This window comes from Thamnophis elegans, chromosome 11, assembly GCF_009769535.1.
Source record: "Thamnophis elegans isolate rThaEle1 chromosome 11, rThaEle1.pri, whole genome shotgun sequence".
In the NCBI taxonomy this organism is placed as follows: domain Eukaryota; kingdom Metazoa; phylum Chordata; class Lepidosauria; order Squamata; family Colubridae; genus Thamnophis; species Thamnophis elegans.
Genome location: NC_045551.1, coordinates 47,947,815 through 47,974,338, shown reverse-complemented (window position 1 = coordinate 47,974,338; position 26,524 = coordinate 47,947,815). Strand labels below are relative to the sequence as shown.

The 26,524-nt window shown below is 38.5% G+C and overlaps 1 protein-coding gene across 1 annotated transcript in view; it reads left to right on the top strand.

Annotated features, from left to right (window-relative positions):
* The first annotated feature begins 455 nt into the window (after positions 1–455).
* GPC6 (glypican 6) overlaps positions 456–26,524 on the top strand; it is a 934,808-nt gene continuing 908,739 nt past the window's right edge. The window contains 1 exon segment of the mRNA XM_032226094.1: positions 456–778. Within this exon segment, the coding sequence (XP_032081985.1) occupies positions 616–778 (163 nt within the window). The 5' untranslated portion in view covers positions 456–615.

The window sequence follows — 26,524 nt, the reverse complement described above, 5'->3', positions numbered from 1 at the left end:
TTCCTCCCCCACCGCTTGATGTCTGCCTCTCACCCGGGCGAAACGCGTCTCGTCGCGCCAGCCAATCCCCGCTTTCCCGCGCGGCGCTTCCTCCCCGCTGCCTTCAACCTGAGAGCGCGGCTCGGTCGCCTTCGCTGCTCCCTCGACCGGGCACCCACGGCCCCGCGCAACCCGGGGCGTGGGGGAGAGACTTGAAACCCCCCCTCCCCGAGGACCCACGGGAGGAGTGGGCGAAAGAGGAAGCGAGGCAGCGGCTCTTGGCGCCCTTCGGCTCGGGCTCCCATCCCCGTAGCCGGCTGCTCAAAGTTTGCGGTGCTCGCTCGGGGAGGTCTGCGTGGCGCCTAGACACGCGCGGGTGGGATCTCGGGAAAGGCACTTCGCGCTGGAGGGCTCCGCTTGGCGCCTTTTGGAAGAAGAAGAGGAGGAGGAGGAAGAAGAAGAGAAAGAAGAAGAGGAGGAGGAGGAGGAGGAGAAGAAGAGGAACCGTTCCCGGGGATTTATTTTTCCAGTGGATTTGGCGTCTCTCCCTGTTTTTTTTTTCCCCAAGCCAGCGGGTCGGGTCTTTTTGTGGGGGATCCGTATTTTTCTCTTGGAAAGAAAATTTGGGGAGCCAGCATGGTTGCCGGGATGGGGGCGCTGCTTTGGGCTCCCCTCGGGCTGTTGCTGTCACTTCGGGCCGGAGCCGCTGACGTGAAAACGCGGAGCTGCGGCGAGGTGCGGGAGGCGTACAAAACGAAAGGCTTCAGCCTGGTTAACATCCCCTATCAGGAGATCGCAGGTAAGGCACCTGGGGAGGCGACGCGGACGGGCGCGGGGCGATGGAGCTTCTCTTTTGGGGGTGCCTTTGGCGGCGGCGGTGTGTGTGTCTGTGTGTTTCCTTTTTGGCGCTGCCCACCTTCTGGATTTGACTTTTCCCTGGATCTCGCCTTCCTCCGTAGCGGTGGCTTTCTCCCCTCCGAGCCGCGTTTGGGAGCAGTTGAACTAGCCATGAATTGCTTCATTGTGCAATGAATAGAGAATCCTTTTTGAAAATTTCTAAAGCGACTTTCAGGAGATAGACAAATTGGGAGACGGAAGAGAGAGACAGAGAGGAGAGGCTTGGCAACAACTTTCTTTCCTTCCTTCTTTTCCTTCCTTCTTCCCTTCCTTCCTTCTGTCCTTCTTCTTTCTTCTTCTTTCTAAAACTAAAACTTGGGGCGGGGGGGGGGAGTCCCTGCTGGGAAGAAGGAAAGAAAAGAAGGATGGAAAGAAGGGAGAAAGGAAGGAAAGAAGGAAGGAAAGAAGGAAGGAAAGAAAGAAGGAAAGGAAAGGAAGAAAAGGAAGAAAAGAAAGAAGAAAAGAAGGAAATAAGGATTTCCTTCTTTCGTTTACTTTCTTTCCTTGTTTCCTTTTTCCATCTTTCCTTCTGTCCTTCCTTCTTTTCTTCTTTCCTTTTTCCCAACAGGGACTCCCCCTTCCCCCAAAGTTTTTAGTTGACTTCAAAGAATTCAACAGCTGAAATACAAGCAGTTAGTTCTCTTCTACAATCTTGAATAACATTGTCCATGAGTCTAGCATTAATTTATAAGCTCCCAGGATACTATGGAACATATGCATAAAATTCTTCAGCTTGAAACTGGAGGAACCTTACAAGGCTTCAACTTTTTAGCTGTCCACAACCAGTAACAATTGTCCTTTGCCAGTAGGGTGTGCTCTTTATCATACAGGAGTCCTACTGCCTCTATTTGACAAAACACCTGTAAAAGATACATTGCTTCCTACACCTGAGGGAGATTGAAAACACCAGAACATTAGAAAGTAAAACAACACAAAACTGGGTAGATAAGTTATTGTGAAAGGCATGTCTTTAAATTGTGTCTTTATATATGTATATGTATGTCCATTGAAATTTCCCTTTTCTATTTGCACAATTATGGCACAATGTGTGAAGTTTCTGGCTTGGGCTTCTGCCTTTTTCATTGTAAGCCAAACTGTATTCTTTCTATGTATGGGGACAATCTTTAAGCCACTTTGGCAACAAGAAATGATAGGAGTTGTAGTCCCGTTATGCTGTAGTAGCCCCATTAAGACTGGGAGATGCTGTAGTGCTCTCATTGTTGTCTCTCCCAGACTTGGTTGAATGAATGCATGACTAGTGGGGGGGGGGGGGGGTTGTATTTCTGAGTACTAGAATTAATGGGTGAAACATGCTGTCCATAATTTTCAAAACTGAATGAAACCCCTCATTGATATACACTGAGTTTCATACACCATCTTCCAATGAGTCTCCCGTAGAGCTGAATAGCACACTGTAATAATGATTTTTTTTTAATGGATGTAGTAGTCATTTTTAATGTCCCTATAAAATAGAAACAAACATATGAAATTAAAATGAATTTTACCCTTCTACCTTGCCCTGTTCCAGTTTGATTAATTTCATTTGAAGTGGCTTGGGTAAAGTTGTAAACTGGTGTCCTTTCCCAGATTGAATTGGGCATGAGTATATTTGGAGGAGTGAGTTTGATGTGGTATTAATTATGCAATTCATTCATACTTAGATAGATAGATAGATAGATAGATAGATAGATAGATAGATAGATAGATAGATAGATAGATAGAAGTTTCAGCCCAGATATTGCTTACTATTTACAATGGAGCAGGGATTTAAAACTCTCTTCTTGAGGTATAGAGTAGCTTAGGGAAGATTTTTCTTAACATAATTGATTTTCTTTCCCTTGTGGTGCTAACGTTTTTCTCTTGTTATTTTTAAAAAAAATATACAGTAATTGTACCCATATTTGCTCTCATAGTTGCACCCATAATTGTACCCTCATAATAAGACCTCTCAACATTTTTTGAGACACAGTTCTGATTATAAACAATCAAAACAATCCATGCAGTTCTCAGAAAATATTACAATTATGTGTGGCATACTTGTTATGTCCTATTCATAGCAGAGGAGAAAAAAATCGCTGGCTTGTGTATTTAGGGTTGGAGACTAATATTGAATTGCACAACTTTTCTCAACCAATGAAAGGAAGCTGTAAGATTTTCACAAGAAACGGAGGCTGTTTCAAAATTGTTATTTTGTGTATGAATAAAAACATGGCAGTCATAAATTGTGAGTGAGTGCTGATCTGGTCTGACTTGGCATGTGGAGCTGACTTTGAGGTCATTGGTTCAGCCTGTAGCTATATAGATTAAAGTCTGGGTTGATATAATATAAAGCTGTAGTTGGCAGAAGCTGAAATGGTTGGAGGAATAATTCTTTTAGCTTCTTTAAGAATAGTTTGGAAGATGCAAGCCACATCCTTTCAAGGTTTTTTTTTAATAGACTATTGTGTAATTTGTTTATTCAGTTCTTAATTGCATTTATATCCTTATAAATTATATCCTTATATGTTGGGTTGCAAAAGAAAGCACTTTGTGGTTGAGTATATCTTCTTGGTCCGAGTCCAACATTTTAATAGTTATAAGGGAGAATTTAAACAGCATTGTTGGCCGGGGATGGTGGTGGGGGGGTGAATTCATTTTTACTACTTCACTGTTTCTTTGGAGGTCCAAATAACACCAAAGTATTTCAGCCATCTCAGTGGCGTGGAGCTGTGTTTTTTGTTGCCCTTTCTAATGAATTTCACATAGATAGCCTTCTAATGCAACATCACCCCAACTTTTGGGGCACCAGAGACCAGTTCCACGGAGAGAGATTTTTCCGTGGACTGGAGTGAGCGGCATGTGGTTTCGTGTGCTGCCTGCATCCCGCAGATGGGGCTTTTCTTGTTTGTGCAGCCTGGTTTCTGTTTTAATGTAATCATTTGTGCAGAAATTCAATTGTCTCTCATGCTGTAAGTACAACCACAGTTCTGTGACTCCCTGTGCTGGCTTAGAGTCACAGCATCAGAGAATGTGCTGGTCTGGACCATTTTAGGAAAAAAAGTATAATTTTATGGAGTAAAATTATGGTATGTCCCTTTTATCAGTGGCTGGGAGAGAAATATTACAAGCGGAACTAGTTTGGTTATAAACCAAATTGGGATTCTGGAACCCAGGTGGAAAAATGACCAACAAAAATCAGAGAGCTTCAACTTTTCAGGAATGTTAAAATTCTTGTTTTGTTCTGGTTTCCTACTTTATCTCTCTCTTTCCACCCCACCATTAACTTGCTAACAATTTATAGCATATATTTCTTTAGGCTGAATTTAAAAGTGTTCTCCAGTCAGGTTTTCCCTACAATAATTGTTCTTTTCTTTTAAGTCAGTGTTAGACAATGTCCTCTTAATACTCTGCTCCTTATTATTATTTATTTATTTTCAAAAGCATTCCTGCTAAACTAGCTTGTCATTTTTATCCAATAAACTTCCTACCCCCTCTCAGCTCCTCTGGTTTAGGAATGACTCCTACCACAAAGCCTGGAAAAGCTTCCATAATTGATGTTGAAGTATTCACAAAGTAGCGGAAATAAGTGGTGGGAAGACTAATAATCAGCCTTTGGTTTAAATACCGACATTAATCAGTGTTAAATCCGATATTGCATTTCAACTTTGTCTTAAGATTTCAACACCATCAGCTCCCCTCTGTGGTGCGTGGAATATGAATATTGCTGCTAATCCAAGTGGATTCTTTTCTTTTTATTAAGCTTCATAGACTTTTGGGTTCTGTGGGTTTAACTCCAGTTGATGCAAGTTAATGGAAACATTTCAGTTTGATTATATCTATTTGAGGGAGAGGTTGGGTTGTTTTAAGGGAATATAATTAGCGGTATGGTCTTTTGTGCCTAGCACTGAGTGCTTTGATTAGAGGAAAACTAGCTTGGAAAAACACACTTGGGCATTAAATGTTGCGATTATTATTTTGCCACCACCTGCGATAATTCTTTTGTGACCGCCCACAGCCAATTTAACCACTTAATGCAGATATTATCTGTGCATCTGTTTTTGTTACTCCTTAACGAGGTTATATATAAATCAATTAATTCAGGTGTTCATGTGCAACTTTAATGATGCTTCAGGTTTTGGAGAATCTGAAATGAATAGAATATAAACAAATAACTGGCTGTATCTTGACTTTTTCTTAATGTGGAGTTTTAGGTGTGGGTGCACATGATTATATGTTAAGGTGCACATGCTTAGATTTTTCAAAAAATAGTCGTAAGATGGGATACCTATTTAAAACAGATTTGTTATTCATTTCATAATATAAGAGGAAGGAATTGAGAAGTTTACTTTTTTTAGAATAAACCAAGTGAAAGTTATTGGGGCTTTTTTTTAATGAAAGTCTTAAAAAGGGATAATCTAGTTCTTCTATGCCTTGTAGAAATACCACATCTTATTTGTTTTCTAGAAAACCACATGGCTTATATGGAAATAAAGAAATAAAACTTGATTTAAAGGCGTCTTAATTTTTATTCTCTAAAACGTGAATGGAAGACAGACTTAAAAAAGGATAAAAACCAATTTGTGCTTTCATTTAACTGGAATCAAAACACATAGAGATGAATCATAATAGATCTTATATTTCTCCTAAATACCCTTGAGTGCATAAAATGTTTAAAAACTCAGATACTCAAACATTGTCATTCATTTTGACTTTGTATAGCCAAGATTTCTCAAGATTTTTTTATTCTAGATGATGATACAGCACAGTGTCATGTATAACAGTTTATGATTTAGTATTTGCAGCATTTTTTGCCTTCTCAGAATATTGTTTAGAAACCACAGCCATTATCTAGCAGAATGCTTACTACTTTGCTGTCCTATTAAACTGATGTTAAATTGTTAAGTGTAACTTTTTATGCGCCAGCTAGCAAATTTTGAAACAGAACACATACATCTAAATCTGTTCAGGGATTTCTGCATGAAGAATGTGCTGCGTTGCAAATTCTTTGAGAGTCCTGGATGGCTAAGCAACATTTTCATTCTGGAAAGATTCTGCTTCATAACACAAAATTCTACAAGAGATTTTCAAATTCATTTCCCCCCTCTCTCTCCCTCTCTCTCTCTTTCTATCGCTGTCCTTTGAGCTGCATATGGACCACGCAGCAAGATAGCAATTCTAAAAATAAAAACAATCCTACAAAACAGGACAAATTCAGTGTTCAAGCCAAATCATTTTCCATTGTACAACTCTGTAGAAGAGTTGTGGCAGCTTCTGAAGTGAGTATCTCATGGTAGAAAACCTTCAAATATTACTCAAATGAAGCAGTTTGCCATGGAGAAATGCACAAATTCCTGCACAGAGCACAAGACACTAATTACCAATTGTGGTTAATTGTTTGGGCACAGATATGGCAGTTAAAGGTAGTGTGACCATTCATGTAAAGAAACAATGACATTTTTAGACTGGCACATTGCACGTTGGATGACTTTATGACATTAAGTGAAAGAAGCATCAGACCTAATCACTTGAGTCCAATGATATATTAGTGGGGCATTTATGAAGGTTTGACAACATTCAGTGGCAAAGATACACTAACATCTGAAGGGTCCAAAAGAGGAAGGAATGTATTTTCTGAGAACTGTAACATAGAAAGTAGTTGCTCTCTGTGTTATTGGCCTGCTGATGAAAGCTGAGACATGCTGGGCAGGCCATGTTGCAAGGATGCCAGACCATTGCATCCCCAAATAGCTTCTCTATGGTGAGCTGTCTCATGGAAAGCGATCGCACGGGGGGCAAAGGAAGTGATACAAAGACTCGTTGAAAGCCTCCTTCAAGTCCCTGGATATCAACACCACCTCCTGGGAAACCCTGGCACAAGATTGACATGGTGCATGCTGATCCACCAAGGCTGCCAGGCACCTGAGGACAGAAGAACAACCATAGTACAAGAGAAGCGAGAACTCTGCAAAGCCAGAGCTGCAAATGTTGCAACATTGGTGCCCACACATGTCTGCCCGACATGTGGCAGAACATTTTGTGCCCGTATAGGGCTTACCAGCCACCTGCGGACCAGTGGTGGATTTCCATTTTTTTTTTTACTACCAGTTCATGTGCGTGCAACACTTCTGTGCATGCAGAAGTGTCGCACGCATGCGCAGAAGTGTCTGGGCGGGTAGGCGGAGCCTCCCGCCACCACCGCCTCTACCAGTTCGCCTGATCCAGACCAAACCGGCAGAAACCCACCTCTGCTGCAGACACATCTTGGACAGCCCACAATCTGTTAGATGTCAAGGTCCTCTTTGAACACGATGGATGGACATCATCACTGGCCCATAGAAATTAGCTTCAAAATGAAATTATATTGGCAATATTTGTCTTTGGTAAAGTAATATTGATCAGCTGGCTTAAAGGTTATGTGTGCAATAAATTGTAATTCTGTTGCAGCAAACAAGCACAGGCTTGAAATGATAATTTCAAAGCTAACATTTGGTTAAGGTATCTTGGAATGAGAGTTACTATCAAGTAGCAGAAGCTTTTGTGAGATGTAGAGGAGTATTATAAATAAAATCAGAATGGAGAAATCAAATTTTTAAGGGAACTTTTGGGTTGAAATGTATGCTTTTGTATCTTTAGGTAGATATAAAAGTCTATGGAGATTTTCAGTCATCCAGGTCATTGTTGTCCCAAGCTTTTCCAACAGGCAATTGGACTTTCTTGGTTTTTTTTCATTGAAGACTTTTCACTTCTCTTCCAAGAAATTTCTTCAACTCTGACCAGATGGTGGGGAATGGAAAGATTTGTATTCCTTGCAGAAATCTGGTCATTTGCATTCCTTTTAGAGAGTCGTTGAGGCCACTTGGAGGTTTGCCTGTGTCCTCAGGGTCACCTGAGTAGTGCAAATGGATGTGGAGCCTTCTTGATTGCAGGATGTTTTCTGCCCTGTGTCTCTTCACTGTTGAAGATAGGTGCAGGCTGTTGGAGAGGAATCTGTGTTGTTTGCATCTCAAACTAAAGCGCAAGTGGTTCCTGTAGTTGGCAATTTTTCTGGGAATCTGTTCATACTCTCACACCATTCGAAAGGTGTTCACCCCAAAGTTCATAGCTAAAAGTCTATGGAGATTCTCAGTCATCCAGGTCATAGTTGTCTCACAGGTACCATTTTAGGAGGCAACTGGACTTTCTTGTGTTTTCTTTGAAGATGTTTCACTTCTCATCCAAGAAGCTTCTTCAGCTTTCGGTAGGTCTGAAGAACACCTGAGTTTAAAACTTGAGACAGCATTTCCTGTTATAAACAATTTATTTAATGTATTGATATAATTCTCTGCACAGCTCAATGCTAAATGAGATGGAGTTGTAGATTCATTTGGCATAAGGCAACATCCTTCAGAATCAGTACTGAATCAGAAGTTCATTAGCAGCTTTAATCTCTTGCTAATCTCTATCAAATATTTTATTTTCAATTTATGGATTATAATTATTGATTCCAGATGTCATTCAGCTGTGGAAAGTACATAAGCAGCAAAGGGCTTTCCATATTTTTTAATACTTCCACTCTTTCAGTGTCCAACATGAGGTGCTTAGGATGAGCCAACCTTTTGTGTATTGACAGTGTGCAGGTATGTCGCATGTTGTTTCTTGTCAAAGAAGGAAAGTAACCTTGTTCACAGCACAGTCAAGTGAAAGTTCGACCATCTTACATTTTATTGATGTTGGACAATTCATTTTAACATTGATATTAAGAGATAGATCTCAACCAGCTTTAAAAAAAGACATGAATCATTTATTTCATATATTGACAACTTTTGGCAGGTCAGTCTGTCCAAGCAACAGTTCTGTATCTTAAAAAATGTTAGGCAATTTCATCAGGCTGGTTCATTACCAGTCCAGCTAAGAATATTTCTATGTATCTGTCAATAAATCATGTTCATAATAAATTATAATTGAAAACTAGGAATGCATAAAGCTGAAGTTTTCCCTTAATGGAAAGCATTCCAGTGGGACCCCATAGAACATATTTATTTTAGCTAATCTGATCCTATTTCTTTACTTTTCTCTTCACAAAACTGTTTTTGAAGGTTGGAGAACTCTGTTTGGTATTCATAAAATTGATTTAAAACATCAATATGTAATGGCGTGAACTGCTTTTGAATTGGATTCTACTTATAGATCATTAAGAATTATATTTTGTTATAATTGATAAAAGTAAATTATAATCTTAATGCATGAGAAATAACCAAGATGATCATTTTTCAATATTGTAGAGATAATTCTGCAATTACAGTCTTGAATTTTAGATATAAACTAGCTGATAACCTGGCGTTCCTTAGTTATTTATTAATAGGGGGAAAATGTCCAGATCAAACGTAATTTCTAATGTTGGATTTTCCCCCTTACCAGAGGTAGCCCCCTTGTGGAGTACTATGGTTCCATTACCATGGTGACTCCACTTGCTGTACAGTAGAAACCAGTATGGTAGTACGGCACAACAGGCTGTATCTTAACAGAACTCACATCTCGAAGGGTATTAGGGGTGTCTATTTTTCTCCAGAGAGTAAGTTATCTGTGTGCCAAGTTTGGTTGAAACTGTTCAAGGCATTCCAGAGTTATGCTGGAACACACACACACACACACACACACACACACACACAGACAGACAGACAGACATATTTATATACATACAGTACATACATACATATATACCGGTATGTATGTATGTTAGTAACACAAATTGAGTTAATATAATATGTGTATATTAACTTATATTATAGTATAGTATGAAGAGTACTTGCTTACAAAGTTGCCAAGAGTTCAACATGACTAAATGGTTAAAACAACAAGTTTAAAATGGAGGGTTTTGTTCACTTTTCTACACTGTTGTAAATTAACAAATTATAGCCTAAATACCCATATATATATTAGCCTTTTTAGATGTAAGAAATTAGGGATCCAATTTATGGGCCTCTGTTTGTAATTTTTTGCTTGTGGTATTCATTGGTTCAATGTCATCTCTAATGCAGTTGTATATATCCATAGGAAGTGAGTGTGGATGGATTGTGGAACATTTAAATTTCTGCTTAATGAATTATTGATGTATGTCAAATTTTAGAGAATGAATAAATCTTTTGGGGATGTATCAGATGTATTTTCCTAGCAAACTCAGACAGTAGGGCCAAAAGATATAGATGCTGGGAAATGTACTTAGGGAGATAAAATAATGATTGTAAGCAATCATGGGAAAGCAGGTGAAGATCTGGTTGATACATTACCTCAGAAATGGCAACCCAATTAAAAGATCTGGAAAAAGGAAGGCCTCAAAAAGATTCTGTCTATAAATCTTGCACATTCTCACTACAGTTTCTTCAATCTGTGTTTATTAGCCTAGCATTAAACATATGTTACTTAAATCTGCATAGTTTTTGGTTCCTTAGACTTGGTATCTATATGGAGATTGAGAAAATGCCACATATGTGTGACCAGGATCCAAGATGTCTTCATACAGTGATAGCTCAGTGCAGGAGTGTCAAACTCAAGGCCCACAGACCACATCTGACCTGCGGGGTGCTTAGATCTGGCCCATGGGACCACTCTGGAAACAGCGAAGGACCAGCCCGCTGTGCCTCTGCCAGCAAAAACGGAGCCTGGGCAAGCCATCCGCAGCTTTTTCAAGCTCCATTTTCACTGGTAAAGGGCTACAGGAGGCTGTCATGGCCAAAAATGGAGTCCAGGTGGGCTGCACCCAAGCCCACGGACTCCGTTTTCAGTGGCAGAGGGCTGCAGGAGGCTGGCACAGCCAAAAACAAAGCCGCACTGAGTGACATCAATCTGGCCATGCCTACCCTGGCAAGAGCCCCTGGCCCCCTGAGGTCAAACGCAACCCTGATGTGGTTCTTAGTGAAATCAAGTTTGACACCCTGGCTTGGAGAGTGTCTATAAGGAGCAAACATTATTGTAGTGGGTATTGGACGAAAGTATGTAAATATACATTAAAGCAGTTTAAACTCAGTAATTATTTCCTAAATGAGTTTATACTGTAAAAGGAATCAATATGATAATTCAAAAAAACATAAAATGTATAGATGGGGATCCGTCCGTCCGTCCATCTATCTATCTATCTATCTATCTATCTATCTATCTATCTATCTATCTATCTATCTATCTATCTATCTATCATCTATCGGTATAAATTCTAAGTGGAATTTGTTTCTTAAAATCTATTGCCTTCTGTATTGGTGACCCATTATTTGTTACTGTTGAGCTTTTTGGAAATTGCTTCTATTTCCTTGTGTCTCTCCTTTGTTGGCAGATATACTCAGGATAATGTTTCAAACTTATCCTATTACATATTCATTAATGGAATTTTAAACCATTGTCAAAAGTGTATTTTGGCCACTGAACCCAATTACTACACATATAAAACTTCTTCCAATTAAGAAAAATATTGACACACATAAAACATGCAGATTTAAAGTATTCAAGTAATTTCTTAGGGGAATAGCAAAAATAATTATCTAATTATCTTAGCTGGGGGGAATTAGTAATTCAATTCAAAACTTAAAAAGAACGAACTGCAAAGTCGAAAAGTGGAAAAGGCAACACTTACCCCTACTTCTTGGGGACTGGAAGTGAGATCAGCCTCTCATTTGGAGGCTGAAATTCTTCCAGGAGGTGGAAGGGATAGTTTAAAAAGTTATACTCCTAAAAAGTCCCATTGGACAACTCTAGAGGGTTCCTGCATAGGAGAGGAAGACTGAATCCAGTTTACAAAATAAAGATAACAAGGAAAAGGGCTAAAGACCACAGCGATGGGGAAGCTCTGGGTGTTTTTGTTTGACCTTCCTGTCATGTTACTCTTGCTACTCCATGCCTTTGCACTCCAGTCCTTTAAATACCTCCCCTTGCTTCTATCTTTTTAATTCTTATTACCCATCCAGGGGAAATTAGAGGATTTTGGCGGTCTAAACTGATGCAAAACAGACATTTGTTCTGTGAAATTATCTTGCTGGGGTGTGCAAGATTTCCATGAAAGCAATGCTATGGGAATGTCTTCTATAAGTCTAAGAATCTTTCTGGATTGTGAGGGAGAACAATTAGGAATTTATGGGATGTTCATATCTGCTTAACCAAAATTTGGAGGTTGTATGAAGGAAATAGATAAGTGAAAGTCAAAGGGATGGGGCATCTGTCACCAATGCCCACCTAACCCTATCTATCTCTTCTTGGGCTCTCCCACCTTCTCTGCCTTTGTCCTAAGTGTGGCACACTTAAGGTGTGACTATTTCCCCAAGTAAAAGAGTTCCACCCACTCATAAATTTCTGCAGCTAAAACCTAAACTATGGATGGAACAAATGATAATTCTTCCCCAGGAATACACACACACACACACACACACACACACACACACCAAACATAATGGTCTGCTTCTCCCTTTTAACCAGAATTACTAGGTTCCAAATGGATATGGAATATATGCTGCTACTACTAAGCACACAACATTGGAACTTCAATGAATGAATGCTTTTTATTTTAATAATGGCAATAAAATGAGGTTATAAATATTAGTTTAGCTGCTTCAAATTACATGGGGTAAGTTGTACATGAGGCTAGTGATCATGAATCCATGCAATCAAAGTGATAGGCCGAGATGGGAATAGATCTGCAACTAAATAAAGAAACATTAAAAGGAAATAAAGATTCCTTCATAAGTATATTTTTCCTGTTATTTCACACACTAGTATTCCAATATTTGAGGATCTGCCACAACAAAGAGGTGATCAACTTATTTTCGAAAGCACCAGAAGGCAAGACAAGAAACAATGGATGGAAACTAATCAAGGAGAGAAGCAACCTTGAATTAAGGAGAAATTTCCTAACAGTGAGAACAAAAACAATCTGTAGAATAGCTTGCCTTCAGAAGATGTAGGTGCTTCATCACTGGAGATTTTTAAGAAAAGACTGGACTGTCATCTTTCTGAAATGGTATACAGTCTCCTGATTAAGCAGAGGGTTGGACTAGAAGACCTCCAGGTTCTCTTCCAGTTCTATTCTGATTGATTGATACCGGTAGTTTTCCCAGGATTTTCGGGGCGTTTGAATCAGCACTAAGTCAGAAGAATGCACTTCTTAGCAGAGCTTTTAAACACTTCGATTCAAACAAGAAAATATACTTCAGAGCATTTGGAGGCAAACCTACATCATCATCAACTCCTTTGGTCAAACAAATATTTCCCTAAATGAAGATGATGCAACAAGGAAAGTCACATAATCAAGGTCATTGGGTTTGCTAACAGGTCTTAAGAGCGCCCTTTCATCTGCATGTGCTGAAGCATCTTTTTTTTTGCATTCAAACAGCACCAACACTATTGTATTCTATACTTCTTGATTTTCCAACCCCCATCAGACTTTTGTTCCCACAAACTGGACAGTAATGGTTAATCTTAGAATCAAGAACCCTAAATAATGATATTTATCAGCAAGGATATTAAGAATAATAACCAAGTTTTTGTTCAAATAAGTATTTGCTGATGTCTGTCCTCAATCACTGCTGCAGGCAATTGCCTTAAAAAATAATAAAGGAGAAAAAATGATTACCGCACAAGAATTCCAACCCACTTAAAACAACAATATTTGTCTCCCTGCTTCTCATTTGAACAGAACACTTGACTATAGCTGCAGAATACTGACATGTTCTCAACTAGCTTAAAAGGTAGCAATAAAGGGGGGAAAAAGTGGAACACATTGCAATTGGTTTTATTTGCCAAAAGGGGGAAAAAAACTACATGAAATGATGATTTTCTGGGGAAGGAGACAGAAATATATGACCTGGAAGTATTTGACTTTTAAGTTGGGAAACCCATTCTAGACCCCGATAAAGCTAATATGATAAAACTGATTATCCAGATGTTTTGTTGCAGAGATGTTTATCCCACTCAGCAAAACTTTTAATTAAAATTCCAGTTCATTCTTTACTCCAGAAAAAAGTAACATCTGCAGAAATGAAACCAATAGCGTGAAATGGCTTATGCAGAGCACTTTTTCTTAACTAGGATTGGCCTTTCTACTTTTTTGATTACAGTTGAGATAGGATTATTTTTAAAGCATCCCGACCAAGCCTGACATTAAAATCTATTTTTACAACATTATCAGAAAGAAGCTACTCTGAATCATTATATCACAAGAAATTCTTCAGGAGGAGCAAAGATACTCAGTGTTTCCTAGATTAAGTAAGATAAGTATTTGCCTGGAAAGAAATCCCATTGAACTTGACGCAAGTTATTTCTGAGTAGGTATGTATAAGTGAGTGTAGAAACTCCCTTTGATTTAGGAGTCCAAGACAGATTTCTCTGTAATAAAATTCATGCATATAATATCCCCTTTCAAATAGGACCATGCTCAGAAGCATTCTGCATAAGCTGCTAAAATAATAAATAGAAAGTAGATAGCAATAATCTGCCTATCACAGCCACTTCTTTCATGAAAGCGCATTCATACATTGGAAAGGAATAGAAGTGATTTTGCTCAGCGTCCTTACAGGGACTTTATATTTCATTCTGTTGTAAAGTGGCTATGCCCACCACAGTTAACTCACTATCTTTGCCACTAACTAAGTAATAGCTTCTTATCTTGGGATGTGATTATATGTCGTATCAAATTTTTCAACTTTCAATTTCCAAAGCTTGAGGGTGGTCAAAAGTTGTGACATGTTTTGAGGTTTGTAAAGATTATATAATTTATATGTGTGTGGCAACTACATAAATATCATAACTTTTTAACATTTTGTTTGTTTCATCACACCAACCAGAATATTTTTTAGAATATAGAGATTCCTGTTCATTTTTTTCAGTTTATCTTAATATTTTACCACCTCTGGTAGCAGTAGAGTGCCAATGAAACTCTGATGCGGTAAAGCTAAAAGTTGCCCTTGCACATGTGTGCTAGTTGTTCCTAACACTAGGGGGCGGTGCTCATCTCCCTTTCAAAGCTGAAGAGCCAGCGCTGTCCGAAGACGTCTCTGTGGTCATGTGGCTGACATGACTAAACACTGAAGGCGCACAGAATGCTGTTATCTTCCCACCAAAGATGGTTCCTATTTTTCTACTTGCATTTTTGCATGCTTTCGAACTGCTAGGTTGGCAGAAGCTGGGACAAGCAATGGGAGCCCACTCAGTTATGTGGCGCTAGGGATTCGAACCGCTGAACTGCCCACTTTTCTGGCCAACAAACCCAGCGTCTTAGGCACTGAGCCACCATGTCCCTTTACTCTGATGTGGTCAGAAACCCCTTTTAATTGCTCAAGAATCCATTGGATGGATCTGTGATGACATGTTCTATGTAACCAGGTGTGCCCAGTGAGTTTAACGTTCCTCTCATTGTCAGGTGTTCTTTATCTTTGTTCAAGACCTGGCTGGGTGTGACTTAAAACACTGTCTCATATTGACTGGGCTTTGATATTTGAATAATGTTACTAACAATTGCAATTGCTTGGGGCTAAAATATCCTGTTTTCCCCCATATGAACGAGATTATGATGTTTAAACAATGTTTGCCCTAGCTATTGACATGATTAAGTGTGTCATTCAAACCCAGCCGTGTTGTAGCTTCAGTGGTAAGTTTAGCGTAACATGAGTAATGAAGTGTGATTCAGCTGTAATTGGGTGTAAGAGAACTATATCTGCCATTTCTCTTCAGGTCAAGTTGCCTTCACACATAAGTCCTGGGCACCGGCAGTAAAATCCTATTAGTAATTGACTCCTTTTAAAATAGGATGTATTGGCTGTAATTTTCATTACATTGTTGAAGACTTTGAGTATTGTCACCCAGCAATATGCCTTGAGAGTGTTTCGAATTTTTTCAAAGAAATATCATAAAAAAAGTAAAACTCTGTTTTCTACGGGAAAAATTGATTGGCATTATTTACAAGTATGTTGAGATTTTCAAACTGCCCTATCTTGGCCACATCTCCGACAATCAATATTACATTGAATTGAAAGTCATGAAGCTAAAATAATCTTAATTTTGATTGCAGGAGCAAAATGAATGGCATTTTGTCTTCTGATCGTGCAGACAAACTGCTGCTCACCTTAGCTCTAGTCTATCTGAAGGACCATTCTGAAGTTACAACGTTATTTATCATTTGTTTGATATATTTAACAAGAAAGAAACATTTCTCTTGGCTGTCTAGCAAATTTCATCATCCTGCTTAGTCTCTTGAAAATGTTTTTTTTAAATCTCGCCTTTATTATATTTATTAGTAATTCAAGGTAGAGAATGTACATATTACTCCTTCCTCTTCCTATTTTTTCCATAAGAAAATAACAGAGTTGGAAGGGATCCTGGAGGTTTTGTGGTCCAATCCCCTGCTCAAGCAGGAAATCTATATCATTTCAGATAAATGGTTGTCCAGTAAATCTCTTTTTGAAGCCCCCCATGATGGATCACCTACAATTCCTGGAGGTAAGTCGTTCCACTGATTAATTGTTCTGTCAAGAAATTTCTCCTTAGTTCTAGGTTGCTTATCTCCTTTATTGTAAGATCAAGGATCTATGTTTTCTTTGAAGAGATTTTGCTTCTCATCCAAGAAGCTGAAGAAGCTTCTTACGTGAACAGTGAAACATCTTCAAAGAAAAACCAGAAAGACCAACTGCCTCTTGAAAAAGCACCTTTGGGAACAAAGAAGCAGTTTTGAATATGAATGTGTCTAGGAATGTAAACATTATTTTTCTATAATGTTTCACACTGACAGGAGCAACCATACCTGTATTAGAGTTTAGGCAGAATGGATCTTAATAGAATATGATCACACTGAACTAGCCCAGGGAATCCATGAATGTAACTGCATGGGTTAGTTCTAACGTGCCTAACAGCTGCATCTTTGCATAGGATAAAAAACACATGAGAATAAATATCTACAGATTGGGGAACTGATGGCGCTACAGTATTATTTTAGTTCACATGTCCCTTTCACAGAGAGAAAATAACTAATGTTTTCGTTAGCCAGAGCTATAGGTAGAACACACACTTTTTATAATGAAGGTAGAGGTATCTAAAAGGCATTTGAATTTCAGGATGAAACTGTCATAGTTATATAGTTCTACGATCTCCATGGGAATTGTGTTCTTAGTAGCTAACAAATGTCTAGAGAATTAATGTCCCTCTTGATTTTGTTCAACTACCATTCCTATCAACCTTAATCAGTGTTGTCATTGATCAGCAATAGTGGAAGGTACAGACCAACACAATCTGGATGACTGCAAATTTTCCTCTTCTGCCAACTATATTAAACAGCATACTGCTATATTACTTAAGAGGCCTGAAAAATCTGTGTGTTGTTTTGTAACAAAAGAGAGATTGTGTTGATGTTAGCATTTATCCAAATGAGGATTCGCTGCTTCATATATAAAGATCACAAGTTGTTCCATATTATCCCGAAAGAAGTATATGGAAATGAGATGTAACTTATCAGTGTGTTCATATACTTTGTCCAATAACATCTGACTTAGAGCTTCGATAATTTATTTTAAAACACCATTTTGTATTTCAGGATTAGTTTAAATTGTCCTTCTCACAAGAAATATAGTTCTGTGGTTTGTTTTTTTTTTAATTGCATGGCCTGCTGCTTCTTTCTAAGAAAGTTTGGTTAATGGTTAAGGCAGTAGACTAGAATCTAGGAGACTGGGAGTTCTAGTTCCACCTTAGGCATGAAAGCCGGCTGAATAATTTTGGGCCAATTACTCACTCCGAGCCTAATCCATCTCACAGGGTTGTTATTGTGAGTGGGAACAGGAGGAGGGAGTGTTATGTATGTTTGCTACCTTGAGTTACTTATAATTGTAATAAATAATAAATTGTAATAAATAGGGGGAAAATCTAATGAAATAAAGTACATTTAAAGATGCGCCCGCATCTGTGGTGTAAAAACCCATTATACAGAAAAGATAATTTAAACATACTTGCAAAGTAAATAAAGAGGTATAAAGTTTTTTCTTAACTCAAGTAGCCAGCAGCATCTGTAGTCTTTGCACAGATACATCTGGTACACCAATTGTATGCTTTTCTGGACTGGGAAGTCCTACTCATAATGTTTGTATTTATTTATTTATTTATTTATTTATTTATTTATTTATTTATTTATTTATTTATTTATTTATTTAACAAATGTATATAGCAATCCAAATGTGACTTTCTTTGATGTCTGAACTTAAAAACATTATAAATTACTAAGTAGAAGCAGAAAACAAACAAAAGATGCAAATTCAAAATAGTGGGAGAGACAATTATCACTTAACATTATACAACCATCTCACCATGAGACCCTCAAGGCTGATGGAAAAACCATGTCTTGGTGGCTTTTCAGAAGCCAAGGCTGATCTCACCTCAGAGGGAATGATTTTCCACAGGGCAGGACCCGCAGCAGAAAAGGCACACAGATATACCTTCTAAGCATATGGGACCTACATCACACCATCCTGCTCGACCCGATGGGATGGGTATATGGGAGAGGCAATACTGCAAATAACCTAGTCCCATGGCATAGGGAGGTTTAAAACAGCAACTTGAATTCCTCCAGGACCTTTGCATGGCCGCTTATCTCTAGTTGTATCCACCTGCTCAATAAGGTTTTTTGAAAAGTTAACTTGCTTTGAATTCTGTTTATTCAACAGTGTCATTATATGAAACTCGGGAGAATGTCCTCTCCTCATTTCATTTGACCTCTGGAATAGCATTCTCCACAAAAGTCCATCTAATGTTGATTCTCCTGCCCTATATACCTGATGTAGTGGGCTAAGATGTTGTGTGAGCTCAATGTTGAATTAGAGATTATAGTTAAATGCTACTTTTTCCCTAGCAGCATCATTTTTAGTTATGCCCATTGTTTATATTATTTGTTGTTTAATCTTTGTAAGCCACCCACGACACATGCATGCACATATTCAACGACATTGAAATTAGTCATAAATAAAGCCGTATTTCAGCACGGTACCCACAACTCTTTGTACATTAAAAATGAATGAAGTTTAGAAAGGAAGATAATGTTTTTAAAAAAGCATTTCTATAAAATGTGGAGTTTTGGAGGTTCCCTGAATAACACTCTGCCTCCTATAATTTGCTTCCATGTTTCATTGTTCTTTTTAAAGGTTAGCAAAACAAAAACAAGTGTTTTGTAGTTGACAGTACACCCCCTCATGTGTTGCAGAGGCTCCAATTTAGAAAAGTGTATGGAGGATTTTCCCTCATGCACTTAATTTTAGCATAGAGTGATAGCAGGCACAGTTAAGTCTTGAAATAACAAACCTGTTGGATATGTCTTTCATGTAAAGCTGAAGCTGAATTTATTATTATAGCTTGCATCTCTTTGCAGGCCTTTCCTGAAAGCATAGAGATATTTTAAATATCAGTTAGAAAGCATGTATTAAGGGAAGAATATCTATTGCATATTCTTTACTTTCCATATTTTGTTAGAAGCCATTCTTTCCTTGGTTGGTAGCAACTGAAAAAACAACCGGCTGTTTACTTTTGACCATGCTAAAACCAACATTTACAGGAGTTCCCAGCTTATGTATTTCTTCAGTAATTATGTATGTACATTTAATATTAAGGATGTGAAAATGATTATGCAGACACTGTTTTATGCAAAGAACAATTATTTTAACAGACAGGGGTATACTTGTGTTTCATTCTAGAGAAAGAAATGATGCAGTTTTATTCTCAATGTGGATTGAAATATGACTGTTCTGTGTTAAAGTAGATGCAGGTAAGAGTGTGAAAGAGCCAAGGACATTTCTGGCATCTGAGAAGCAAGTAGCAATAGCAGTTAGACTTATATACCGCTTCATAGGTCTTTCAGCCCTCTCTAAGCGGTTTACAGAGTCAGCATATCCCCCCCACAATCTGGGTCCTCATTTTACCCACCTCGGAAGGATGGAAGGCTGAGTCAACCCTGAGCCGGTGAGATTTGAACCGCTGAACTGCAGATATCAGTCAGCTGAAGTGGCCTGCAGTACTGCACTCTACCCACTGTGCCACCTCGGCTCCTAGTAAGGGAGAGAGAGAAGGAAAGGCATTGGGAAGATTTTAGATGGGATGATGGGATATATCATGCTTGGAACTGCTGAGGAAAGAAAAGGATTTAGGTTGCTCTACAGTCTCGGACCAATTGGCCCCTAAATTCATTCTGTGATCCCTCTGGATTTTATTTCAGCCAGAACATGTAACAGAATTAGGTTTTGCTTTTGCAAACTCTATCCAACACAAACAGCATGTAAGGTATTTAAGGTAATGTTCCAGATTGTTAACAAAGCATACACTCCCATTTGTGCATACTCTTAACAATCAAAGCCTGACTTGGCTGGAATTGTTGTTGTTTTAACCAGAATAGAGAAGTATTTATTATTTCAAACAGTTTCCAAGGGTATCCAACCTCATAAACAGCAATTCTGAGCAGCTAACAACATTAAAATTAGTCAATAAAAAAGCAACCAGTCACAGTGGCATACATACAGCCGAGGACAGCAACTTCACAACCATAGCAGTAATCCCTTGGGTCCCCTTAATATTCAGCCAACTCAGAGCTAACTAGGCAAGCTGACTTTCAAACTACACTTTATCTTTCATACAAAATTAATAATCAATCAGAAATAGAAAAATACAAAACCCAAAATACATAGTACATATTCTCAACGATGTTAATTCACTATTTGCAGCCAAATGTCACAGCAAGCCTTTTTGGGACTTTCCTCCCATTGAACCCCTTAAAGAGATAAAGAAGGGACCATATATATAGGTCCAAAACTGCTTGAACAGAATAGGGGGTATCAGAGGTACAATCCTCATTTACAAGAAAGGGATAAAACCTGAGTTTAATAAGCACTTATGCAACCCTCTTCCTCTTTATGTAACAGTGAAACAAGTAAAAGTCAAGGAAACATTCCAGTTGGCACACAAAAGGAATATTTTTTTTTCCATTGATCTTTCTGCTACATCATCAGAAATACCCTGTTTTCCCTAGTTGTTTTCATTTAAGCAGGTGTAGTTGTTCTTAACTCTCACCCTGGACAGGGGAATTGAAAATTCTTCCAGTAAAATACCGTAATATTTATTACGTGCCCGAGGCATAGGAGGCATTTGTCATTAACATCAGCAATCCGATTATGTGCAATACCTTCAAGCAATGTGCAGCAATTCTTTATTGCCTTTAAAGATACCTGAATAGCCTCATTTGGAAGAAAAGGCATCCTCAGCAATTACTATAATCCTAAACATAAAAGAGGCAAATAGAGCCACACATCAAGCCTTCCTGTAAGAGTACGCTGTGCATTGTGGTGGTTCTGGCTTTCCTGAGCCAATTCTCCTGCGATAACTCAGTTGGAAGATATTAATAGCATCTGACTGTTATTTGTTTCACGCAGCCTTTGGGGAGGAGGGCTTGTAGATGCTTTGTATGCCCAGAAGGAGGCTCCCCTGTGTTGGTTGACCCTGAAGGCAGAACTGCATCCCCAGCTCATTTTACTCTCTTTATTGCAGAATTGATTTTCACGGCTCCTGACAGAAGCTGTTTGCAGTGCGGGCAAAGGAAATGGCTCATGCTCCAGACACAAACAGCAAATTGCTGCACTGGTTTTTCCAGAGCCTTACAAGGGCTGTTACCTTAAGATTTTTAATAGCCTTTTAACAGGTTTCCTGTTGAGCAGCAGATGTAAAAGAGAGGGACAGCTGGGCGGTTGGGTTCCCCACCTCCTTTGGAAGCAAACGGCTTGCAATTACTGGATAAAGCAATGGTCTGCAAAGGATTGCACTTGAAATATATTTTGTAACTAGTGAAGTATAAAAACTCTACATAATTCACATATGAAAGGGCACACACAATGTGTTTATTTTTGTTTTGGCTTTGCAAAGTTTATGAATGTGGCAACTTCTGCACCCTGTCTTCCTGCTGTAAAAAGTATGATCTCAAAGAAAAGTGGAGGCCAAGGCAAGAAAACATGGGTTCTTAAAGTGAAACTTTTCATTTGTTTATTTTTAAATGCACGTGCTGCCTTTAAAACAGGATGATTATTTTCTGTGAAAGAGGCTTATATAAACATGTAGACAATGATACCTAAAATGTTAAAAATCTAAAACATTAGCATGAAGTAAATATAAATCCAGGTGCCAATGAGTAGAAATTTAATAAGCAAAAGCAAGAACATAAAACGGATATGAACTGGCATAAACTAAACAGCAGTGATAGGACCAACTTAAATTCCATCCAGCAGCTCCAATCAAATCAATCAAGCAATAGTTTGGGAGTTAGCTTTAGTTGGATTGCACTTTTGGAATCTTTGGTAGGCTTATTCTGAAAAATCTGGATCCTGCTTACATAACTATAGTTTTTGTCTTTGGGGTGCAACTCTCTACCTCCAATCCCCCAAAATGAAATAAGTGTGTGTGTGTGTGTGTGTGTGTGTGTGCATGTGTGTGTGCATGTGTGTGTGCAAAAAATAAGATAAATATGCTTTCTCAGAAACAACCTGTATTTTATGGAGTTATTTGCTTTTGCTGTTGCCTCCTTATGCTCTGTGGGCGTGCATGGAAGCCCCGATTGGCTCAAATACAGGTAAGGAGGGCGGGCCCTCCAGAGCACCATACCAGAACAGTACCTGGTGCCCCCAGCAGGCCCCAATACACCTGTACTGGGGCATACCAGTCATATCCCACCACTGGCTAAAACATATAAAGAACGGTTGCAGGAACTGGGTATGTCTAGTTTAATGAAAAGAAGGACTAGGGGAGACATGAAAGCAGTCTTCCAATATCTCAGGGGCTGCCACAAAGAAGAGGGAGTCAAACTATTCTCCAAGGCACCTGAGAGTAGAACAAGAAGCAATGGGTGGAAACTAATCAAGGAGAGAAGCAACTTAGAACTGAGGATAAATTTCCTAACAGTTAGAACCATTAATCAATGGAACAACTTGCTGCTAGAAGTTGTGTGTGTTTTTAAAAAGAGATTGGACAGTTATTTGTCTGGAATGGTAGGGTCTCCTGCTTGAACAGGGGATTGGACTAGAAGACCTCCAAAGGTCTCTTCCAATTCTGTTCTTCTGTAGTCTGCATTCTATACATGACCTTTCTTTCCAGCAGAGAATAGTCAGGGACATTGGAGGGGATCATGATGAGCATCCACTAAATGAAGATACCACTTCATTTTATTTTTATTTTATTATTTTCAATTAATTAATCAATGAAAAATTATCTGGGCACCCAGCTTACTTCCAGTAACTCCTGGTAGATAAGATTTTGCCTGAGGTCTCCGAATCTTCCCATCATGACCGGAACTTACTTTCTTATGTTTGCATAACGTATGATTGGGAAAGATGAGAAATTGAAGCTACTTTTGATAATTATCTCCTTCAGAAAGGAGGATGATTGATTCAGTCTTTCTGACATTCCAGCCTGTATTTTGAGTTCATTAAGCCATATAGAAAATTTCAGCAATGAAATTGGGCAATAGAGAACAATTTGATTCCAGTATTATTGCTAACCGGTTATCTCACCCAGGAAACCAATTAATCTAGGAGCTGTATCACAAAGGGAAACAGTTTTCCTTTTTTGTATTTTTTTTCCCTGAGACAATTTAAAATCAGTAAGTGACAGCTTTACAAATTAAAAGCACACTTCATGTTTGCTGTAGTGATAGTTAGCTATTTTGTGCCACGTCCAGGCAAATAAAATCATGTTAGATAAAATAAGATCTTGTAGGGAACAATGCTTGATTTTTTAATCAAGAAACACCTTTGAAATGGGATGTAAGGTATATCTGTTTCATCTTGTCACCAGAATTAGGGGGTCTCCTTTAAAGCTATGTGAGGATAGTAATTGAGTTGGCGACCTTGTCTTATGCTTCAAGTGATAACAAACAGGGGTGGCCTCTTTGCAGAGTGGAATTACAGGAGTGAGCAAAGAATTACAATCATATGAAATGTCTTGATGTACTCTACTCATTGATTTCCATCTTTCTTGGAATACTGGAATAGTATTGACTCAAAGATGAATTCAAATATTCTAGAAAGAATAAAACCAGTAATAGTTAGATATCCACATTTTCAGATTTAAAAAAAAAACAACCATTGTGGCACAGGAGAGGTGGAGACTGTGGGTCAAATGCTCCTTGGATGTTCCTTTTATATTGAGATTAGGAAAAAACATATTCTGCCAATAACAGCTAGGTATCGTGGGCGTTCTGACATTACCTATCTCAAGTAGTTGCTGCAGGTGGCCAGATTCTGTGCAGCAGCACTGGGGATTCGTCACAAACGCGTGTCTTCTCCACCATAGTGATGTTATATAATAATTATAGCAAACTCTTTGCACTGCTTAGTCACTCCTCTTGCATTGAACCTACAAGGGGCCACACAGTTAGGGATTGCAATTATCCTATAGTCGGACCATGTGTAATTGACACTGGATTGTATTATAGATTTCAGTTGTTATTTATTATTTTATACTAGAAGTTTTAAGTGTATATATACTGAGTGCTTTTATTTGTTCTGGTCGCTGGTTTGAGACTGTAATAATGAATTGTTGAGGGAGTGAAGAATTAGATTTTTACAATCATATGAAATGTCTTAATCTACTCTACTCATTGATTTCCATCTTTCTTGGAATACTGGAATAATATTATTGACTCAAAGATGAATTTAAATATTCTAGAAAGAATAAAAAGATGTATGAATAATAGTTAAATGTCTACATTTTCAGGTGTTTTTTTTTAAAATACCATTACTATGGAAAATGGATGATATTTTGAAATTGTGGAAACAATTGACAAAACAAAATAATTGCACAAGAGCACTAGTCAGTGGTGGAATTCAAGTAATTTAACAACTGGTTCTCGGCCCTAATGATTTCTTCCAACAACCAGTTTGCCAAACTGCTCAGAAAGTTAACAACCGATTCTCCTGAAGTGGTTTGAACTAGCTGAATCCCACCACTGGAACTAATTAAGCTGAAGAGGATACTAACTGGATAGGGTCCTTCCGTGACAAATGAATAGCTCACTAAATGCCCCTCCTCTACATTTTTTTTGAATGGAATGAATGAAATCTTTGAAAAATATCTATAGAAGAGATATGCGGAACCCATAATTCATAAATGTCCTTAAAAATTCTGTCTAATTTTGCTTCACTTTATTTCTTTATGGGTTAGATTTCTTTCAATCTCTGTGTGTGTCCCAATAAAATGTACTCTGCTTCTAATGCTTGGATCTATAGGATTAGAATGCTTCTGGCTATATGAAATATTAACATTTGACTTATAAAGCGATGGAATATGAATAGTAAACATTAGAAAGGAAACCTGAGTGTTAAGGGCTTAAGGCAGCCAGAATAAGTAAGAGTAAGGATGTGCAATTCACGATTCCATCTCAGAAATGGAACATTCTTCATAGCTCTGAAATTTTCCATTTGCCTCTGGTCTATGTCAGAAAGACCTTCTCCCTATTTGGCATGGGCCAGAATGATCTATCCAGAAAGAGCTAGAGAGGAAATAGAGTGTTTCAGAGTTATCATAAATCTTCTGTCTCCGGGCTTCCTGGGAGGAGCTTGCTGGTGGAGGCAGCAAAAAATCAGCTGCCTCCGAATTCCTGGCTACGTACCTGTTTAGAGGATCTTCCATCTGACGTCTTATCAGGTTTTCTTATCCTTCAGGCAAGAAGGAAAGAAGAAACTGTTTTGCTGGCAAATGCTCTTCGATTTTTGCAGCTTTTGTGCTTGCAAGGAAAGGGGGGCTAGCCCAAGGCAGAACGGCTGTCCGTGCTGGGAACTTCAAACTGCCTTGTGCAGGACAAAGTAGGTCTCTCCCACTCTGCTCAAAGTTTTGTTTGATTTATTCTTATCACGAGCTGGATCCGTTTACTGTGGACAATAATTGCTTATCAACATTTTAGCTTCTTTTCTTTTTCTCCTCCGAAAAATTATTTACTCAGAGGCTTCTAAAATGGCGCCGAGCAGGCTGGTTTCTCCGGTAATAACGAACACTTTTTGCTAATCCTCACAAGAATTCAAAACAAAAGAGATTGCTTATCATTTGTTTTGGTTTCACAATAGAAGAATTTTACTCCTTCATTAACCTTGCTTATTTGGAAGTTAAATGGTGATGAATCTGCTGAATGGTCTTGTTACAATGTTTACTCACTGAAAGTTTTGCCAAGCCTTAAACTTCAAAATAAAAGCCTCTTTACTTAAAGCTGCATATTCAGGCAAAAGAGTTTTATTAACTGCAGGCAGATAAATTTTGAAATGGCCTCAAAACCAAATATTAACTTGAAGTCGTCACCCTCTACTTCCAGGGGCACATCCTCAGTGCCTGGCACAAAGCTGCAGCCTCCGCTTCCTACACCCCCTGCTGGGGATGTGTTAACGAAAGAATTTTTCCTGAGTAATCTAAGCGAGGCTCTTAATGCACAGACAATTAAAATGGAAGATAAGTTTAGAGATAATAGAGAGGTGGTAAAGCAGGAGAGAAAAGAGGAAATAAAAGAAATGAAAGAAGAAATTAAAAGTGAAATAAAAGGACTTAAACAGGAGCTGTATGAGAAATTTGATGCTAAGGTTGATAAAATTAGAGATGACATGCTGAGTCTTGTAACTGTATTAACAGAACATATTTCTGGAGTGGAAGATACTCTAGAGGTTCTTAA